At 43.6% G+C, this 18,411-nt stretch overlaps 3 protein-coding genes across 5 annotated transcripts; 2 read left to right on the forward strand and 1 right to left on the reverse strand.

Moving 5' to 3' along the window:
- Nucleotides 1–134: 134 nt before the first annotated feature.
- Nucleotides 135–3,789, forward strand: LOC136430270 (DNA-directed RNA polymerase I subunit RPA43-like). The gene is made up of 5 exons (XM_066420724.1): nt 135–410; nt 643–784; nt 1,442–1,638; nt 1,877–1,929; nt 2,164–3,789. Exons 1-5 carry the CDS (start codon nt 241–243, stop codon nt 2,793–2,795), a joined length of 1,194 nt encoding a protein of 397 aa, XP_066276821.1. The 5' UTR covers nt 135–240; the 3' UTR covers nt 2,796–3,789.
- LOC136430271 (uncharacterized) lies at nt 3,721–10,842 on the reverse strand. 3 transcript variants are annotated; one of them, XM_066420725.1, is made up of 5 exons: nt 10,755–10,842; nt 10,203–10,303; nt 6,267–7,100; nt 4,873–4,988; nt 3,721–4,626 (listed from the first exon to the last, which is right to left on the reverse strand). In XM_066420725.1, exons 1-5 carry the CDS (start codon nt 10,831–10,833, stop codon nt 4,584–4,586), a joined length of 1,173 nt encoding a protein of 390 aa, XP_066276822.1. In that variant the 5' UTR covers nt 10,834–10,842; the 3' UTR covers nt 3,721–4,583. The 3 variants fall into 3 exon arrangements, with proteins under 3 accessions (XP_066276822.1, XP_066276824.1, XP_066276823.1); XM_066420727.1 differs by lacking the exon at nt 10,755–10,842 and adding an exon at nt 8,021–8,079 and having other exon boundaries at nt 10,203–10,517; XM_066420726.1 differs by lacking the exons at nt 3,721–4,626; nt 4,873–4,988 and adding an exon at nt 5,444–5,873.
- A 4,306-nt stretch (nt 10,843–15,148) lies between these two features.
- LOC136430272 (uncharacterized) lies at nt 15,149–18,120 on the forward strand. Its single transcript, XM_066420728.1, has 8 exons — nt 15,149–15,200; nt 15,601–15,666; nt 15,898–16,068; nt 16,477–16,803; nt 16,903–17,022; nt 17,216–17,343; nt 17,570–17,669; nt 17,947–18,120. The coding sequence occupies exons 2-8, from the start codon at nt 15,609–15,611 to the stop codon at nt 18,069–18,071; spliced, it is 1,029 nt and encodes a 342-aa protein (XP_066276825.1). The 5' UTR covers nt 15,149–15,200; nt 15,601–15,608; the 3' UTR covers nt 18,072–18,120.
- The last annotated feature ends 291 nt before the right edge of the window (nt 18,121–18,411 follow it).

Here is an 18,411-nt window from a genome sequence, read left to right on the forward strand (position 1 = left end):
TATGTTTAATATTGAATCTTTGATATTCTATTAAATCAAGTTAGCGTGAACGAACGTTGGTATGTTTTTTTTTCCCAAATTTTAGAAGAGCACCCCCTTTTTTGACTGGGAAAATCTGATATCTCGCGAGACTTTCTCTTACGACAGGACTAGCCATCGCAAAATGGCTGCGCACATGTGAAGTGAAAAAGTTGATCCAACTTTTTTTGCGCCGTTTTTAATCCATGAAGCGGTTCAAATATGGACCTGTCGTCTTTCGAAGAAGCCAGCCAGCTGGTAGACGAGCCTGACTCGTGTTTGGAGCTCGTGCGATGCCGGGAACACATCCCGCTGCCGCCGCAGTACCTGGGTCGTCTGCGCACGGGCGTGCAGGAGGTGCTGGGCAGCGAGCTCAAGATGTACTCAGGAAGGTGGGAACTCTTTTCGTGTGTCAAACTCGGCTCCGATGATTCTAGTTGGTATCTTTGCATAGCTTGGGATGTGGGCATGAATACACACTGTCTCTCTCCACTGTAAGTGTAACTGTACATCGTACTTTCTTATGTGACCATTTATTCATTTAGTACAATATATAATTAGAAGTTTTCCCCCATATAAAGTTTGATTCAATTTTGTTTTTTGCATTACGTCTCTTCACAACAGACTGAAGGGGGTCCCGGTGTCCTACAGTAACATCAGCCTGGTGCAGACGGGAGGAAACATCCTCGATGACCAGCCCTACATTCATCTGGACGTGGAGACAGATTTCATTGTCTTCAGGCCCAAAGTTGGCAGTACTCTAGTGGTGAGTGACATTGATTGAGTTTCATCTTTCTTTCTTGCCTTTAATGCCCACGATCTTGATGATGACCATGGCATTCCGGCATGTTGGGAAAGTTGTGTTAAGTGCCTTTACGGTTTACCAAGGGCACAAGATCGGTGACACGGCAGGATTCGAACCCGGGATCACTTGAGCCGAACATGCTGCCATTGCGCAACACGACCCCACACTCTTCTGGAGGATTTCATAATCAAATTATGCACAAAACATCAATTTCCTCCTTTTCTGCTTCTATATCAATATCTATACAGCCAGCATAAGCCCCCTTCAGCACAACACACCAGCTTCGCGGGCATGTGGCACGGCAGCAGGCCAACAGCCGGTTTTATTGTACTGAACGACCTGTCACAGCTAACCTTTGCACATCTAACGAGGATGCCCCTATAATGCTTGTTGACAACAAGTTGGCCACTCTGCGATAGTTATAGGGAAAACAATTTAGTTGAACACCTCAATTCTGGGTTGATAATTCTGGTACTTTAAGGAATTACTATTTGAAGTTTATACACACTTGAGAAAGTTGCTCATGGGTTTATCCCAATTATCAGTTTTGGGATCAACTTGTTCTTACCATGACCATAGCTGCTATAGTTGCATATTTACTCTCCCTATTCTCCGCAGGGAACAGTCAACAAGATAGGGAAGGGCCACGTGGGCTGTCTGGTGCACAACTATTTCAACGCCTCCATCCCGAGGCCCCGCGGTGTGGTGAATGGCTGGGCAGGCTCTCGGCTCACCATGGGGGACAAGTTCAACTTCACTGTCACCAGGATAGAGGCTGACTACGGAGGGGTGTTAGCCATCACTGGCAAAATACTGTGAGTAACTGTCATAACATTCCGCCTAGTTAACTGCAAAACTAAGAAAAGAAACTAAGAAGTAGTGTACATTATTGTCATGTGGGTGATACAAAGAGACCAACAACAGGTCAACAAAAGAAAGGGGAAAATTTGATGAAGTGGTCTTATAATATCATTTTGTTGTGTTGAAATTTGTTACATTCATGTATGTCTTAAAAATCGACCTTACCTTTTTGTTTTGTGTCTTTATCCATAGAAATGACACCTGTGACAGCCTCACTGACATCCAGCCCTCCACCTGCTCCACAGGTATGTCTTACCTCCTCTCTAACGTAGATGAAACATAGATCAGTTCCTCCAGTCACAACTGCAGCTTCTGTGAAAAATAGTACTTTTTTTCTCCAGAGTAGATACAACAAGTTGATATAAAGCAATCGTCAGATAAAGTGTAAAAAGTTCTGGAAGCGCTGTTTTTTTGTTGTTGTAATATTTGGTAGGGATGATGTTATATTCTGTGCTAACTAAGCATTTTGTGTCGCTCAGGCACCCCTGGCAGAGGCATCATCAAGAAGAGAAAGCACACTGGAGATGATGAAGACCCATCATATGGGAAGAAATCTTGTGAGCCCACAGAAGATATAACCAATACAGGACAGCCCAGCGTGCCAACTACATCAACTGATGTTACTTCTTCAAACAACAAAAAAAAGCACAAGAGAAAGCACAGGGGAAAAGGACATTGTGACACAGGTGGTTTGTCTGTCCCTACAGAGGCTGATCAGCCTGATTGGCAGGCAACTGAATGTACGATGGAGGACAACCAAGGTGAAGAAAAAACTTCAACAAAGAAAAAGAGGAAACACAAGGAAAGCAATAAAAAAGATTTGACTCGTATTGAAGGATCGGGAATCGAAAGATTTTCTGATAATGCAGAAAGGTTGTCTAAGAAGCAAAAGAAGAAAAGACAAGAACAGAGCTGCACTGAACCTTCTGTACATGAAGCAGCAAATGGTGAACATGATGAGGGGCATCCTGGGAAACATAGCAAGCTGAATGGAGACATCAATGAACAGACCCAAAAAGCTATAGAAAACAGCGTGGTAGAAACTCACTCCACTTCTTCAAAGAAAAAGAAGAAGAAGCATAAAGAGAAGAAACATTCAAGTGAAAGATAGAAAATTGAGAACCAATGAAAAGGATGGACGTTGTTACACTGGGAAAGATCTAACCATTGAGCCAGGAGTCAATGGCACAGGTCTAGATCTCGACAAGTCATCAGAAGTATACTCTCTGGAATGCAATATGTTTCTACAAACTATAAAATGAAATGATAAAGTCACAATTTTATTCTAGGATCACATCAGAAATAGATTTTTTCTAGAGTAATTCTGTCATGTAGTGTCAGTGGGAAGCTCCCTAGAAATTAAAGTATTTTATTTTGTATTATTGTTTATGAAAGTAAGTATGAAACCATGTGAGTTTTTAACATTTGCCTCTTAATACTTTTACTCCATGCCTGGCCTTTTTTGCAAAGTTTGAATAATGCCTTGGGCCATATACTTTTGCCTATGTACTTTATGCAAATTTTTACATAATTTGCATAAGTTAGATGTTATTTGTCTTGATCAACACTAGAATCACCTCTTTTTGCATTTTTATGTACACAATGTATTCTGTAATGGAAAGTCCAGTGCATGCATAATACTGTTAATTATTAGTCACAATTTAACTATGAGGGCAAATCAATACTGCGCTGTTATGTACTTTTCACCTGGATGGAGGCCTGGCGAACCTCCATCTCGTATCAGCCATACGGTGATTTACATCATTTACCCAGAAGGGAGAGCGTAAGGGGCGATATGATGATGATGATGTACTTTTCAATTGTAAAGAGCATAGAATAGTTATTAATAATGAAGCAAGGAAGAAAGTTGTCAACAGACATCAGACAAACACAAGATCCTATACTCTTCTTACAAAACTCTTTTGTCATGTCAATTACCCCCACTATATAGCTAAGGTTATACAAAGTCAGTTTCTTTCAGACTCAAGTCATGTATCAGGACAAACAGTAATACTTGACAAAAATACACCATGAAAGACCATAACCATTGGACTTTATTTTGAAAACACCACTCAAGGGCACATTTATTAAAACTTGTTAATGTCTTCCTGTCATGTTCATTCATTTCTGAGTGTTGTTGACTTTTCAAAGAGATTTTAAATTTTGTTTTTGGTGTAGCTTTGTAGTCTTTCACCTAAGGGCAACACTGTTCTATGATACTTCCACCCACCAGTGTTCAAATGACATAATTCAGACTTTCCTCAAATAGCAGGCAGCCTCACCTATTCCCTTGAAGTTAAACTATGAAACAGTCACGATATTTAATTGTTCACAATTATATATTTTGAGACACAGTATGACATTGGCACATTCCTTTTAAGATGGTTTTGGCCAGCAATTCAACATTGTTCACTTTGTTCAGTGATACAACTTTACTATGCTATGCTACGCTACGTTTACCACAAGGCCTCATTCAAGTTGCTAAGAATTACTAATTTTTTATTGTAGGCAACATACAAACATGCACAGACACATCTATGACTTTTTTAAAACCTTCAATTATTGCAATGGGTAGGCATCAGTTGCTAAGACACATGTACGTGTGTATGTACACGTAATAAGAATTGGTTCAAAAAAACCTCTTACACTTGAAACGGTTGATGTCTACAAAGCAATGCAAATTATGATATTCTATTAGCAGTATACATCCATTCTTAGTCCTCTACCATGAAAGTTAGTTTGTATGATCCGCGTGTGTATGTCCTGAATTTACATAGCTTTGTGTTTGTCCATCTGTTTCCTGTATTTTGAAACTAATGATGCGAAAAGTGTGAGCTATCCATTTCATACTGGAAGAATGCATAGTCCATTGGGGCATGTGAAACAGCGTCAGTAGGTGTCACTGGTTTGGTACGTACACCACACTCTGTAGCTCCTGTCGACTGTAGAAACAATCAAAGGAAACAGCATGATTTAGATACCTAACATATCATAGTTCTTTAAGAATGTTCTATAAGTACAAACGTAACTACTGAACTTTGTAATCACATGTAACTATGCCGATTGTATGGGAAACTAGTGCCAAACGGAGTTTGTCTATGTGTGTGTGTTTGCATGTGTGAGTGTGTATTCTCAGATTCCCACAAACTAATCCTACAATAAGCGAAAAGGTTCTAACGCTAACTTACAGTTCTTGGAGGTTGTCCTCCATCTGCCCTTTGCTGCCAGTGTTGACGGCATCATTGTCAGGTGACTTCCTGCTGGGCTCCGCCGAGCCCACCGGTTCCCCGTATGGTTCAGAAGCCTTATGATAAATCATATATACAATGTCCTCTGATGCTGTAGAAGTTCTTTCTGTTTTGGTATGTTTATTGTCATTGTGATCTCCCGGGCCCTAACATCATCTCGAGGACGGATGCCTACTATTGTCAGCTTGGATTGTAACAGTCTCATACCGTTTTATTAACTGGGAATCATGTGAAAAACAACACGGTGCAAAGATAATAATTCAGTTTCGAAGTTTGGGTTCAAACTTTGTTACTGTTAGTTGATGGTAATGAAAATAGAACACGGACGTTTTCCCGTTAATGAATGGGGACGATTGACGGATTGTGTTAAATGATAAGTTTATTCCCCCACCAATGTTACAAGGTCGACCTAGGACAGATCGCCACGATAGGAGACACAGAGATACATACACACACAAAAACACGACTGAATAACAAAGACTAGGCGGGTAGAGAACAAAAATGTTGCGGATCCTGCATCATAAGATGTGTACTATCTGTGGATTTGTTTTCCTCAACTAAACTGGACGCGACTTCGCCAAACATCATTTAGTCCAAAATCACTTTTTTTCTTGCGCTTTCAATCCTACAACACGTGTGCATGGCGTTCTGTTGGCTTCTTTGCTCCATCCAATGACCAACTCTTAATCTCTTCCATTCTCAATCTCCAAGTAGAGGAGGGGAAATATTAACCTTTATTTGGCTTCGTAGGGATGTCTTATGACAGACAGAATAAGGCTAAGACATCCCTATCGAGGATCTGCTGGACATTATGAAACTCAGCCTAAAAGAATCACTTTCTTTTCATTCAGTATCTTTCAGTTTATTTCTCACCCACCACCACACGAATTTTTGGCCAGAGGGTGAGCTCAAGACGATGTCCTTCTGTTGAGGTTTCAATGCTGTCAGAACGAGAAAAAGAAGGTGAGTAAGTCAGTATTTTAGTTATTACACCCCTTTGACAAGAACAAGTATTCACCTTATTCCCTTTCCGTTCTAGGAAATGACGCAGTGCAATGTTAAATACTAGTACTATGACTCGATGACATATTCATTTCTTCCTGACTTTGATAACAGAAAGTTATGCATAGGCACCATATTGATTGCACCCCTTATTTCTGCTATCGAATTGACGTGAATATCACCAAACAAAACGAACGGACATAACAGGATGTTTAAGTTTCAGGTTAGGCAAAACTAACTGCGACTTCAGTCGCCCTGTCACCACTGTCACGTGACGTGACACTGGCCTTGCCATTTCCCAGGAGACTGTTGGCGGGTAGGTACAGACTTACGTCATCGGCCTCCACGGTTAGAGCTCGGTCTTCAACGTCCCTGCGCACACTGCCGTGGCCGTTTGTAGCTCCCTTGTCTCCCTTGGCGGGGTCGACGGGGAGATAGATCGGATAGGTTTCGGTAATTTCCGTCCCTCGTTCGGCCACGCGAGGATTGACGAGAACTGTTCCAACAACACCGTTGTCGCCCTCCTTCAGGGCCCCCAACAGGCCCTGCTGGTACAGCAGCAGACTCTCATACGTGTCCTTCACGAACACGTCCAGCTGGTCAAATATGGGATAATGGAAGGCGAATCCACCGTTGTTCTCGCGGTAGAAGTCGTCCGCTTGAGCGTACTCAATCTCCGTGTCCAGAGTCCCGTCTTTCCTGAGCTGCCAGTGAGACAGGACGATGCGCAGGTAGTTTGTGTGGAAGAGGAAGTCAGCGAAACCCTGAGGAAAATGCCCCTCGCACAGGTGGATGTTGTCACGAATGATCTCCTCTGCCTTCAGGTCTAACGGGTACATGATGTAGAAGAGGAATGTCCGCCATCGTGACAGCATCATGCTGCCCGTGTGTCGGTCCATCTGCCAAGTTTGCAGAGCGTCGCTCAGGTACGAGTCGAGGGTGGAATGTGTGCCCAAGGCCTGGGCGTACGCCTTGTGATTGGCCAGTCTGTTGCCGTACAGGGGCCCGTACAGTTTGGAGAGCTGCTCGTTGACGCGGTCCAGCCTGGCCCGGAGGCGCTGGTCGCGGCGGGTCTGCTGCCGGGAGAGGCAGTACGTCACCACGGCCGCCACGGTGGCGATCAGCACGGAACCGGCCACTGCCAGACCCGCCCACAGGGGCATGAGCTGTCAAATTGAAAATGGTAAAGTTAATGTTTGTTATTCATTTTTCTTTTATCTATCAGTGTTTATTAAATAAGGGTAGTCCCGTCATCCTAATTGGTCTGATTACCAAGGGAGCACATAACGAGTACACACAATACAAACTAAATTGGGAGTCAATAACACAACTGCACAACTATTTCATACAGTATTTGGAATGATGCTTTTATTTTTCAACGGGTCGGAAACGTTTGACATACTAAAACACGGTGCCGACCATGTACCAGTTCAGTCATGGGGACCGGGATGCGGGTGCTTTAATAGTGTGCTTTAATCGTGTGCTTGAATTAAACAGTTAACCCTGCTAAAACTTTTTTTGTGATATAGAATCTGTTGTTGTGATTAGACTTAATCGCGATCGGTCCAAAGGCGAAGATGAATAAACTGCTGGTGATAACGTGCTTGACTACATTTCAGCTCAAACTAAGCTGAAACGAGAACTGTTTTTTTTTTCTTTCAAATGATCTACCCTTTAATGTAGTATTTAGCCCTTCTTGAGGATGATAAGTTACCCTAAAATGTTCTTTATTTTCCCCCAAAGTTGGACACAAAGTTTTATCATTAATTTGCATTACAAAAACCCATTTTCCGAAGTCCTGTCTGAACATATGGAATGATATGATTCCATGTTCTTAAACATCCCCCGAGTGTCTAGTTTCTTTTCCTTTGAAAGAGGGCGAGGGCGTTTTCCAAAACTTGATGAGCTGGCTGAGCCACATTTCGCAGGGGGCGGATACCAATCACCAGGGGAGGGTAATTTGTGAGCGATGTACATTGTACTCATGATGGTGGCATAAACTATCGGCCATGATGACAAGGTGGACCTTGTCCAGCCGGATGAAAATTCAGTATATCAGGACGACAAAAACAAGAGTGTATCTTACCTCTGGTGAAGATGTGGCCATGGTACCGTCCGATAGTGGGGTTCTCTTGCCTTGTCAAGCTTTAAATGAGAACAACACATTAAATAACCAACATGACATCTCAGTTGTGTTTTCTGCGAATAACCCCAGGCGTTCTTGACCTCGTATCTAACGTTGGGTAACATAAATTCGCCATTTTTCCGATAATGGTTGACTGAAATCAATCTAGCAGAACAATAAACCATCCTTTTTTTCTATTATTCTGTCAGTATCATGTACTATCTTTGCACTAATCACATATATGGTAGATTTTGTCTCTAGTCGTGCTGACACCATAATATTTCAACTTGAAACTACCGTCCGCCGCACGCACAATGACGGTGTTGTCGGACAGGTGTGAACATTATTTCGGGAGAGAAGATTCGTCTTGAATATCTTACCGCTAATTACATTTTATACAGCAGCTATTCGTTCCATCCTTGGCTTGAGGAGAGTGCTATGGATATAGACGTGTCCAAGTAAAAAAATACACGAAAAAACGGCCGTACCGCACACATCAGGGGATTATCAGGCCTTCGGTAACATCCTGTTTGTTGAGTCGGTAGAACGTCACTCAAAGTCGATCCCCACCGTCATGGCAACGTGTACATTATTCATGGGAAGTTAGCTGGATGCCGTAGCAATGGTTATACTACTATGTCCATGTGTTCCTTGTTGTGTTAGGAGCAAACTTTGAGGAAAATATCGTCTTCCGTCCACTATCACACGCAACATTTAGACAAAAAAGTGTTCCTCTCAAACCTTTGTCGTCTGCTTGACAGGATTCTGGGTAAATATATGGCGGCGGGAAAATACACGTGCCGTAGGTTGTAGCAACAAAGAGGAGTTTTGATGATTGATCACACTTAGAATCCAGTTGCAGGTTAGCAAAAGAGATTGTAATAAGTTGTCTTGTAAATAATTGTGTTTAGCAGGCAGGAGATGTGACATTTGTCTTATAAACCAAAGAACAACCGTGCAGTGTGATTCTCCCACGAAGCCCCCAGGCTCTGTCAATAAGGGACGGAGAGTTTTTGACGTCGCCAACTTCTAATACATGGTTATCGAAGCTTTTCAGTCAGTGTTCTGAATACGTTAGTCTATCCGGTTTGCATTGCTGGCGTTATAACTGATTTTGCATCTAGCACATATCCCTAAAATACACCGTTTCAAAAAATCGCGAATTTAAGTACCCCGCGAATTTATGTTACCCAACGTTACTTTGAATCAATCCGAATTCAGTCCACTAGGAAATCAGGACTACTAATGAATGTAATGGTTAAAATAAGATTTGCCGCGCAAAGATATGCACGTGCACTGTGTTGGTATTTGTTACCCAATAATGGTCATGTTGTAGAGTTAGTTGTTCTGCAGATGTTAGTTTAAAACGAAGGCAGCAGATCCACAGGCACTGCACTGAAAAGGGCGAACACCACTATAGCTATGCCGGAAATACGAGGTGGTTTCCTCGTAAATGTATATCAACAATCTAAATGATGTATGCATGTACATTTGTATATGCTGATTTTGGTCTGCCTCACATCGATGACAAAAAGCTGGAACATCATACAGCTTTCGAATCCAATCCAATCAAAACAGTGCTATGCTAAATTACTTGCCACATCCCACGATGAAAAAGTAGGTCATAAAAACTAAACCACGTCGTTGATCAGATTTAAGAACAAGATTTTACTATGCTGCCAAAGTATGCGAGTTGCTGCCATGATCAGCCACTTGTTAGCCCAACAACAACCATAGAAGTCTATCATTAGAAAAGTAATAACCGGACAGTGCTGCTTTCGGCGAGGCATACTATCGGCTCAACGCTCAATGGCTGAATAATGCCCTATTACCTCTACCTGTCGTCGAAGCAAGGGGATGTTTGAAAATATAGAAATGACAGAAGTCACAGCATGACACATTTCTATCGCTAAGTGTGAAGTTTGGCCCTATCAGTAGAGTAACGTACAGTGGGTCCTTCTCCGACCAGCTATAATAGGCCAAGGCTTCAAATCTGTGACGCAGCATTTGCATACATTTAGTATTTAGTTTTATACCTAACGCCTATACATAATACATTGAACTTCGAAATAACCTGGACCTCCCATGTACATAAGGAATATTTTCTCCTAAGGACGACAAAAAAACAGGGCTAGGTACTTACCGACAAGTTGGCGGCACAGCTAGTTATGTACGAACACGGACACACCCAGTCTTTCTGACTCTGTGGCAGGTGGACGAATCCAACACAACTTCCCCTCAGGGCTGGGTGTGGAAAAATATTCTTGTCGACTTCTTAGGGTACGTTGTTTTCTTAAACAAGAGCACAATGAACACTATCTGTTTTGGGGAGGGACCCAGAAGTGATGACAATCAACTGATCAAAAATTCCCTAGACATCGAAAAATCGTTCACCCCGTAACCGGTACATACCAATGTATGTGCCTTGATTGATGTGACATACATATAGCGCCAAACAGACAACTTCTGTAACTGGTTTTTCTGCAGCGCGACCCCGCGATTTCAAATATTCCTTTGGGATGGGTCATTAAAAAGACATTTGAGAAACAAGCGAATACACCTGTAACCAAGAATGGTGTGATTTGAATATGAACGATGCATAACAGTAAGACCTGATATCGTCGGTTCTGTGGTAGATGTGTGTGTTTTTTTTTATCACGGCGGTTGACAGTGCGTTCACGAAACAAGAACTTACTAAAATGACGTCTTATCTTCTCTTTGTGATCGCCTTCTTGGAGGTCAGAGGTCACGACATTCACACAGGTAATCATCATGAGTAATAGCCCTGTAAACAGAGAACAGTCGTGCAGTGTTACTTTGTATGGATCACTTTTACAGGTGTACATGTTGGGATATACCTGCTGTGAAGTCTTGGTATCTTGACCATCGCATGAGATGACAATGATCATACATTTATGAACCATACGTAGACTCATGCCTCGGTATATTACGAATGTCTGCCTCGAGCTGAAAAAAGGAGTGTACGGATAGAAACTTGGCTGAATATTAGGGCTCGTAACGTTATTATGTGCGTATGTTTACACTATTTCGCCAATCGTCTCAACTGACAACTCTGAAAGTTGTTTTCATCTGTTTGTTTGTCATGATAGTTTTGTCTTGTTTTTTTGCATCACCTGTCGTAATTTGATCGGACACAATGTTTTTTTGCATCACCTGTCGTAATTTGATCGGACACAATGTGCGATCGCGATTCCAGCATTCTCGTGTGCCGACCTCCCCGACGGCACCTATGCCGACCCAGAAGTCTGCACGACCTATCACCTCTGTCACTCCAGAATCAACTACTCCCTACGATGTCCCGAGGGACAGGTGTGGGACCGATGGTTGCACCACTGCCGCCTAGCGGACATTTCAAAATACTGCAGAGGTACTGACTCATAGCCTCTACCAGGCTCGGCGGATGGCTGCAAAAATAGTAGAAAATGGCCAAATAGAGTAGATTGTATGGTAAGGGAGTCGCTTACGGAGAGAGGGTCCAATTTGCCATCCAGAGCGGCAAACTGTACCCCTATAACAAACTAACTCCTCTTTCATGTTTTCCTGTCTATTTGGCCGATTTATACACTTTCCAGCCGTCTCTGGAGCCTGGTAGAGGCTACTGACTCAGAGATGTTGATCAATGTGGATTACAGACGTACCGCGAAAGTTCACCATAAGGACAGACCGTAAATCTTTGCACGACCCGCAGCTTTAAATTCCAGAGTGCTAAGTAGGGGAAACAAGCATAAACCAGTCAACATGCAGCGTCGTTGTCTCAACATAAGTCACCTGTTTCAGTATCGCTATGTTGACGTCTTTATGGGGCACAACGCTCACTAGTACCTCCGGTCCCAAAACCTAGGCGAGGGCTGTTTGGAGTCCGGTGGCGCGGTGGCTGAAGAAGTGGTCGCCGAACTGTCCAGAAGAGTGGAAAGCCTTGAAAGAGAAAACGATGGACCGAATCAGCTGATGGAACAGGTGGCAGCCGAAAACATTCAACTACGGAACGAGCTGGAACTACTCAAGGCAAAAGTGGACAGTCTAGATGGTAGACTGGTGCCGGGACTCGGTAACGGAATTTTCTTGGTTTCACCTCGAAAAACTACGAGCTAAGCCTGCGCTATATGGGTAGTTGATTTTCGCACGACCCGGGGTAACTTGTCGACAGTGTCAGTGAGGGTTCAGTGTCAGTGAGAGTTCGCACTTATGCAGTGAGGGTTCGCACTTATGCAGTGAGGGTTCGCACTTATGCAGTTGCGCTTCTAGATCATGCAGTTGATCTAGAAAATGTCATCACTACGAGTATCAACAGTATGTATAGTTTGGTGTGGATTGTTAGAAAGGAGACTCAGTTCCCAAACTGTACTTTTGTTGCCACTCCAGACGTCCCCCTCCCTCCCGCGGTGTTTGCTGTGAGGGTTGTGTCGGCAGGGTTTGATGACTCGGCTGCTGAGGGAGGCTGTGCTGAAGTCTGGGTGGCCGGGCATCAACAGGCTCTGAATCGTAAGAAACGGGCACATGGTGTCCTAGCGGTCTCTATGAGCATAGCAGAGTCATCATTCCATCAAATCAATCTGAGCATGCGTTTTAACTTGTAAGTAACATTGAGGTCTGGGTATTGGGTAACATCAGGTAACCCTCTACAGTAAAATGATGATGATACTCATGTGCACAGGGAGATCATCAAGTCACTCATGTATTTCTTTCTATGCATAGAGAAAATGATTGGATCATGTCGTGTTGGGTCCTTGGAGGCGGGAAGAAAGTGCCAACCCTTTACCAATTTGTACGTAGCTTTCGTCACGGAAACTGGAGCCAATGTTGATGTGCTCCCGTGACAGGTAGAGGGATCAATGTGGTGATAGTGGAGGAGACGTCTGGACAAACCGAGGATTCCCAGCGGTTCGACACTTACGGCGACCCCGAGGCAGGGGTCAAACTCAGGGACTACCTGCACGCCGTTACGCCGGTGAGAGCGCACATGAATCTGTTCTCTGGCACATCCAAGTACTGATGATGTACTGATCGATGAATGTCACTCAATACGGGATAGACACTTTATGGCTTGTAGGGATGACCGAGAGGGCGTAACTAGTGCAGTCAGCTTGACTAGTACTCAAAGCGCACATCTGTGTCGAAAGGTTTTTTTTTTTTTATATTGGAAGTTAGGATACTACCGTTAAGGTACGTAGGTCATATAAGTAAAAGAATTAGCCTGATAAGCGTAGAGCATGGTATTTTCTGATAGTGTTGTGACTTCTGACCAATGTTCCAGGGTCGAGTCGTGTTGATAGCGGTGAAAGACGAAGGAAGCAAGTACGCAGCTGACGCCACAGAGGAACTTCAAAATCTTGGGACAACTTTGCCAACCTTGGGTACATAATCATAACGTTAAGCCAGAACAGAACAATCATATACTAGTATGCACATGCTTCATGATTTTTTTTAATTTCACATTTGTCTCCGTGAAACATTCGTGATGTACATTTGTAAGTGCGACACCAGGCTCTCAAACCGGCTGGAAAATCAAATTTACCGCAAAAACAATTTCACCACATCAATTTCCGGGAAACTATGCCTAAAACCTCCTTCATAGAATCAATCATATCCAATTGGAGTGGTTATTTGTTAACTTTTAAATATGAAATTAGGGCAGCCGACACCCTGACAATTGCAACATGTATTGTGACTATTCTCCACAGGATTTCGAGAATCCTGGGCATTGATCGGTAAGAAGGGCAGCAATACGTCGTGGTTCGTGGAGGACAGAAGACCGAGGTACCACGGACCTACAGTCATCGAGGCACTCATACCTGTATCAACATAGCGAAGGCCAATTATTGTACCACTGACTGTATCTTATTTTTCTAAAACCACACTAAGGAATTTCCGTGGTTGACATACATATGGACGCTCGTCTTCATTTCAGAATCACTGGAGACATGTTTCATCACCTCTCCTCTCCAGCATATCATGGCCGTATGACGTCACGACAGGTGTGGTTTGTGTTGGGTTTTACGTACGGCGCTGTTTGTCAGGCTTCTTGAACATACAATTCCTAAAGTATTACTTCTGCTATATACACATTATTGTGTTGGCCATGAGAGCCAATCCAACTATCAGAATAAAGAACAATACTTGAGCAAATTTGTTGGATATGTATGCTTCATACTACAACTTCCTGCAGGCGTTTCAGACTCCAGACTTACGTGTATGCTAATCTTCCGACGAGCATTAAACGAGCAAGAAACCAAGAAAACACGAAGTATCAAAATGAAAACATTTGATTTTGAGATCGTTACGCGTACGGTCGCTTCGGAAACAATTGCGGTGTGGCACAAAAGCTAGTAGTAACGTTACCTGCTGGCGCTCCAAGTCACTCACTAGTGGCGAGGGCGGGTCTTAACGTTGTAGGGGTATTTCAGAGATGTGCGGACACAAAAAAAGTCCCCGTGTTTGTCTGACCTTCCTCGTATCAATAACTAAATAGATAGCACAGCAGTAAAATCATCAGATGAGCCATTTCATTTAACTCTTATCATAGATCTGTTGCTGAATTCCTTAATGGCATGGTGCCGGTGTTCAATTGACCTTCCTAATATAGAACGTTAATCAACAACGAAGTCATGCAATCGAGACATAAATGTTGATCATTAGAGGATTCATTTTTGTTCCTAAGGCACATGCATAAGGTCAGCGGGGATACACGGAAGCCCTGATGAAGATAGTACATATTTAAACTGTTGATCACCTGGCAATATTCACATCAGTAGGTCGATATTGTTCCTGTGTAAACGCGGCGTTTATACTTGTAGACAAACATGGTTGTTGCAGCATTCAGGATAAGCTGTACTGGCAAGAGGGGGCCGTTTTCCATTGTTATCGGTACAAGGAACATGCATAGCCTTTTATACGAAGTAGAATTGCGAATAGACACAAAAACGGAAACAATGAACTTTCTGAAGTCCCATTCCCATTCAAAAAGAGCTAGAATATTCCAGTAGTTGCTTGAATCCGGTAACTTAACCAATGCGAACATTGCTTGCCTGGGTCAGGATAACATTGGCATGTGCCACTAAACCTACCCTCCGTGGTCATTGGAACTCTGTGTGCGCCTTGGAGAATGGTGTAACCTACAACTGTGAGTAACGTCCCTTTGTACTTGTGTCTGTTTGGACTCCTCGTCATAAGGCCTTTACTTGAAGATCCTATAAGACAACTGTTGCAGTAGATTTGATGATTGTAAATTGCCTAAATGTGTCTACAATGTACATCATACATATGATTATGTAAGAGCCACACGACAGGGATCACCAAGCCTGCATGTCAGACTGCAGGAAAAGTAGTAACCTCGATTGTCGACATGTCGGAACTCATTTGAGCCGAACAAGTGCACTTGCTCTGAAATCATTCCCATAGTACAGCTGTATTGCGACATTTTACGTCGATACTGTGTCTATATTGCATTGAGACACCGTAGTATAAGTTCATATCAGACAACTTCATCATGAACTGAAGATTTTTCCATACACGAGCCACAGGTAAGAAGATGCTGGGGTTCATTTGTCTTCTTATACTGGCGGCCACGGCGAGCGGCCAAGGGACAGGTATACATCATTTTCCTCTACTTAATTCTCTCTGCTGTAGGTAAAGTATACAATGTGCAGTTCGTCTTGTAAGTAACTTATCCTCCGTTCTGTGAACAAAATAATCTCTGTTCCACCGGCTGTTAGAATACCTGGCTACTCATTGAATCATCTAGATATTTGCTCCAAAACGTACGTAAAAGTTAACTGGCAAAGCAACACGACAAAACATTATTTTCCTTCCCCTCCCAGCTCTGCAGTGCGAGGGCCATTCTGACGGTGTGTTCGCTGACCTGGAGGACTGCACGGTGTACCACCTGTGTCACGGCGGGCGGGACTACCAGATCCGCTGTCCGGACGGCTACTTCTGGAACGACGATGTCCACTCCTGTCGACTGGCGGACATCGCGCAGTGCTGCTCCGGTAGGCGACAACGCGTTAAGTACTATGGCCCAGCGGCATGTTCATTTTCTAGTCTTGAAAGTTCAATTTCTTACACATCCCTTTGACCCTCCATCCCCCTAAGGAGGGTCTGCAGTTGGGCATCTGTCCAAGACGCGAGAGCAGGGAGGGAGAGGTTGTCTAGGAATTATAGGAATGGAAATACGTCTGTATGAATGTGGGAATACAGCAATGATTGATTGATTGTTTGATTGATTGATTGATTGATTGATTGATTGATTGATTGATTGATTGAGGGGGTGTAAGTGAGGGAATGTAAGTGAGGGAGTGAGTGAGTGACGACACCTAAATGGATATCTAACAGAAAACATTTGATGTCTGCAGTCTTGCCTCTTTCCCTTTTTCCAATCCTCCGGCACGTTTCTCCAGGCCAGGGAGTGTGCGAGGCGACGTCGTACGCGGAAGACGTGACGATGCTGGCGGGCAGGGTGCAGACTCTGGAGGCGGACTCATCGGACGTGCAGGGACAGGTCAACAGTCTGTCCACCGAGAACACCGCTCTCCGGACACAGCTGACGTCACTTCAGGGCGAGACCGACAATCTGACCGTTGAGAACGTCGCACTCCGGACAGAGCTGACGTCACAACAAGGACAGGTCAGCAGTCTGACCGCTGAGAACGCTGCACTCCGGACACAGCTGACGTCACTTCAGGTGACAGCGGCGGACCTACAGGACCAACTCAACAACATCTCAGGTGACACAATGGTTACGTGTTTGCGAGTAACAGTATTAAATGTCACTGTAGCAAATTGAGCCATTGCCAAAATTGTAACGATATTTCAAATTGGTCCAGTGCCGGTCGTTCCTCGGACCACCATCAGTGTCAAAGTTGTCTCTGCTGGCTATGATGATCCAGGCTACCTGGGCGGAAGGGGTGAGGTCTGGGTGGAGGGAGTGCAGTATGCCATGAACGGTACGTACATCTGACAAATGTAAATTAAGATGATAAACCGTGTCTTAAGATTGTTAACCCGACTGATCGACGTAAGTTTTCAGTTCAATTTGACAGAACAAATGTAGATGACAGAAATTTAGCCCACATTTTACTCAGTTGCTGCTAGTTACGTGTGTTCCATTACATTTTGGCTGGATTATTTCTTATCCAGGCCGTGGCTACAACTTGGTGGTCGTGAACGAAGTAACCGGACAGATGGAGGATTCTGTGCGGTTTGACACTTACGGCGACCCGGCAGCCGGAGTGTCGCTGCGAGACTTTCTCCGCGGGGTTCCAAAGGTTAGTTTTTGTATATTCTTCTTTTAATCAATATTCAATAAGTACAAAGGTATATACTGTTCCTACACTAATTGCAAGTGTATAGCAATAAGCAACAAGAACGAAGTGCAAAGATAATGGCTATTGAACTTATATGTATTGCACATGGTTCGTAGGTACCGTAACGTGCTACTAGTGTGTTTGGTCTAGTCACCACATGTTACGTTACATCGTGTGTGTTTTGCAGGGACGTATTGTGTTGATCGCCGTGCATGACGAGGGGAGTAGGTACTCCGGTGACGCCATGGTAGAACTAAGCTCCCTTGGTGCCTTCTCACCGGATATCGGTATGTTTCATATATCATAATTAGTTGTGGACATATATTTTATGTACACGTATATAGTTCTTGAGTTGTATTTGGAAGTCTATGTCAAGTATCTTCCTGCTATGTAAACTCAATTGACATGTTCGATGTCATCAATTCGATGTCATTAATTCAAAATGTAAGATTGTTTGATTATTCCATCTAAGTACCCATCTTTTTCATTTGATGGGTTGGTGACCAAACTCATGAAGCAAGAATCAGGTGCCACGTGCCATTACGTTTATGTTTGTTTCCTCAGCCCACCGTACATCCTGGGCCATGATCAGTAAGAAGGGCAGTAAAACGTCCTGGTTTGTGGAGAACGAGCGGGACCGCTACGCTGGGCCGACTGTCATCGAGTCAGAGATTCCACTGTCTATCTGAACGGCCCAGAACCCGGCTAAATACCAAAATAAACATTCTTTTGAATGGGGTCGATGACTGAACCTTAAATTTTCTTGATGTCCCTCTAAGTATGGTTACTTTTCAGGGATGCACGCATGCGCAGTATGACACCCCTCTCTCTCGCTGACACACTAAGTCAAGCTAGTCTTCGTAACCCTTATCAGTCGCGCCATTCGCTGAGAGATATCTCCACTTTTACGGCGGTAGCTCGCCATGGACATCAGTGTAGGAAACTGCAGTTGTTGGTGATCGCACAAAAGACCATGTGACTGATTTATCAAGGACTGAAACGGTCACATCAAAACATCAGCCTGTCTGT

Source organism: Branchiostoma lanceolatum, chromosome 3, assembly GCF_035083965.1.
Source record: "Branchiostoma lanceolatum isolate klBraLanc5 chromosome 3, klBraLanc5.hap2, whole genome shotgun sequence".
Lineage (NCBI taxonomy): Eukaryota > Metazoa > Chordata > Leptocardii > Amphioxiformes > Branchiostomatidae > Branchiostoma > Branchiostoma lanceolatum.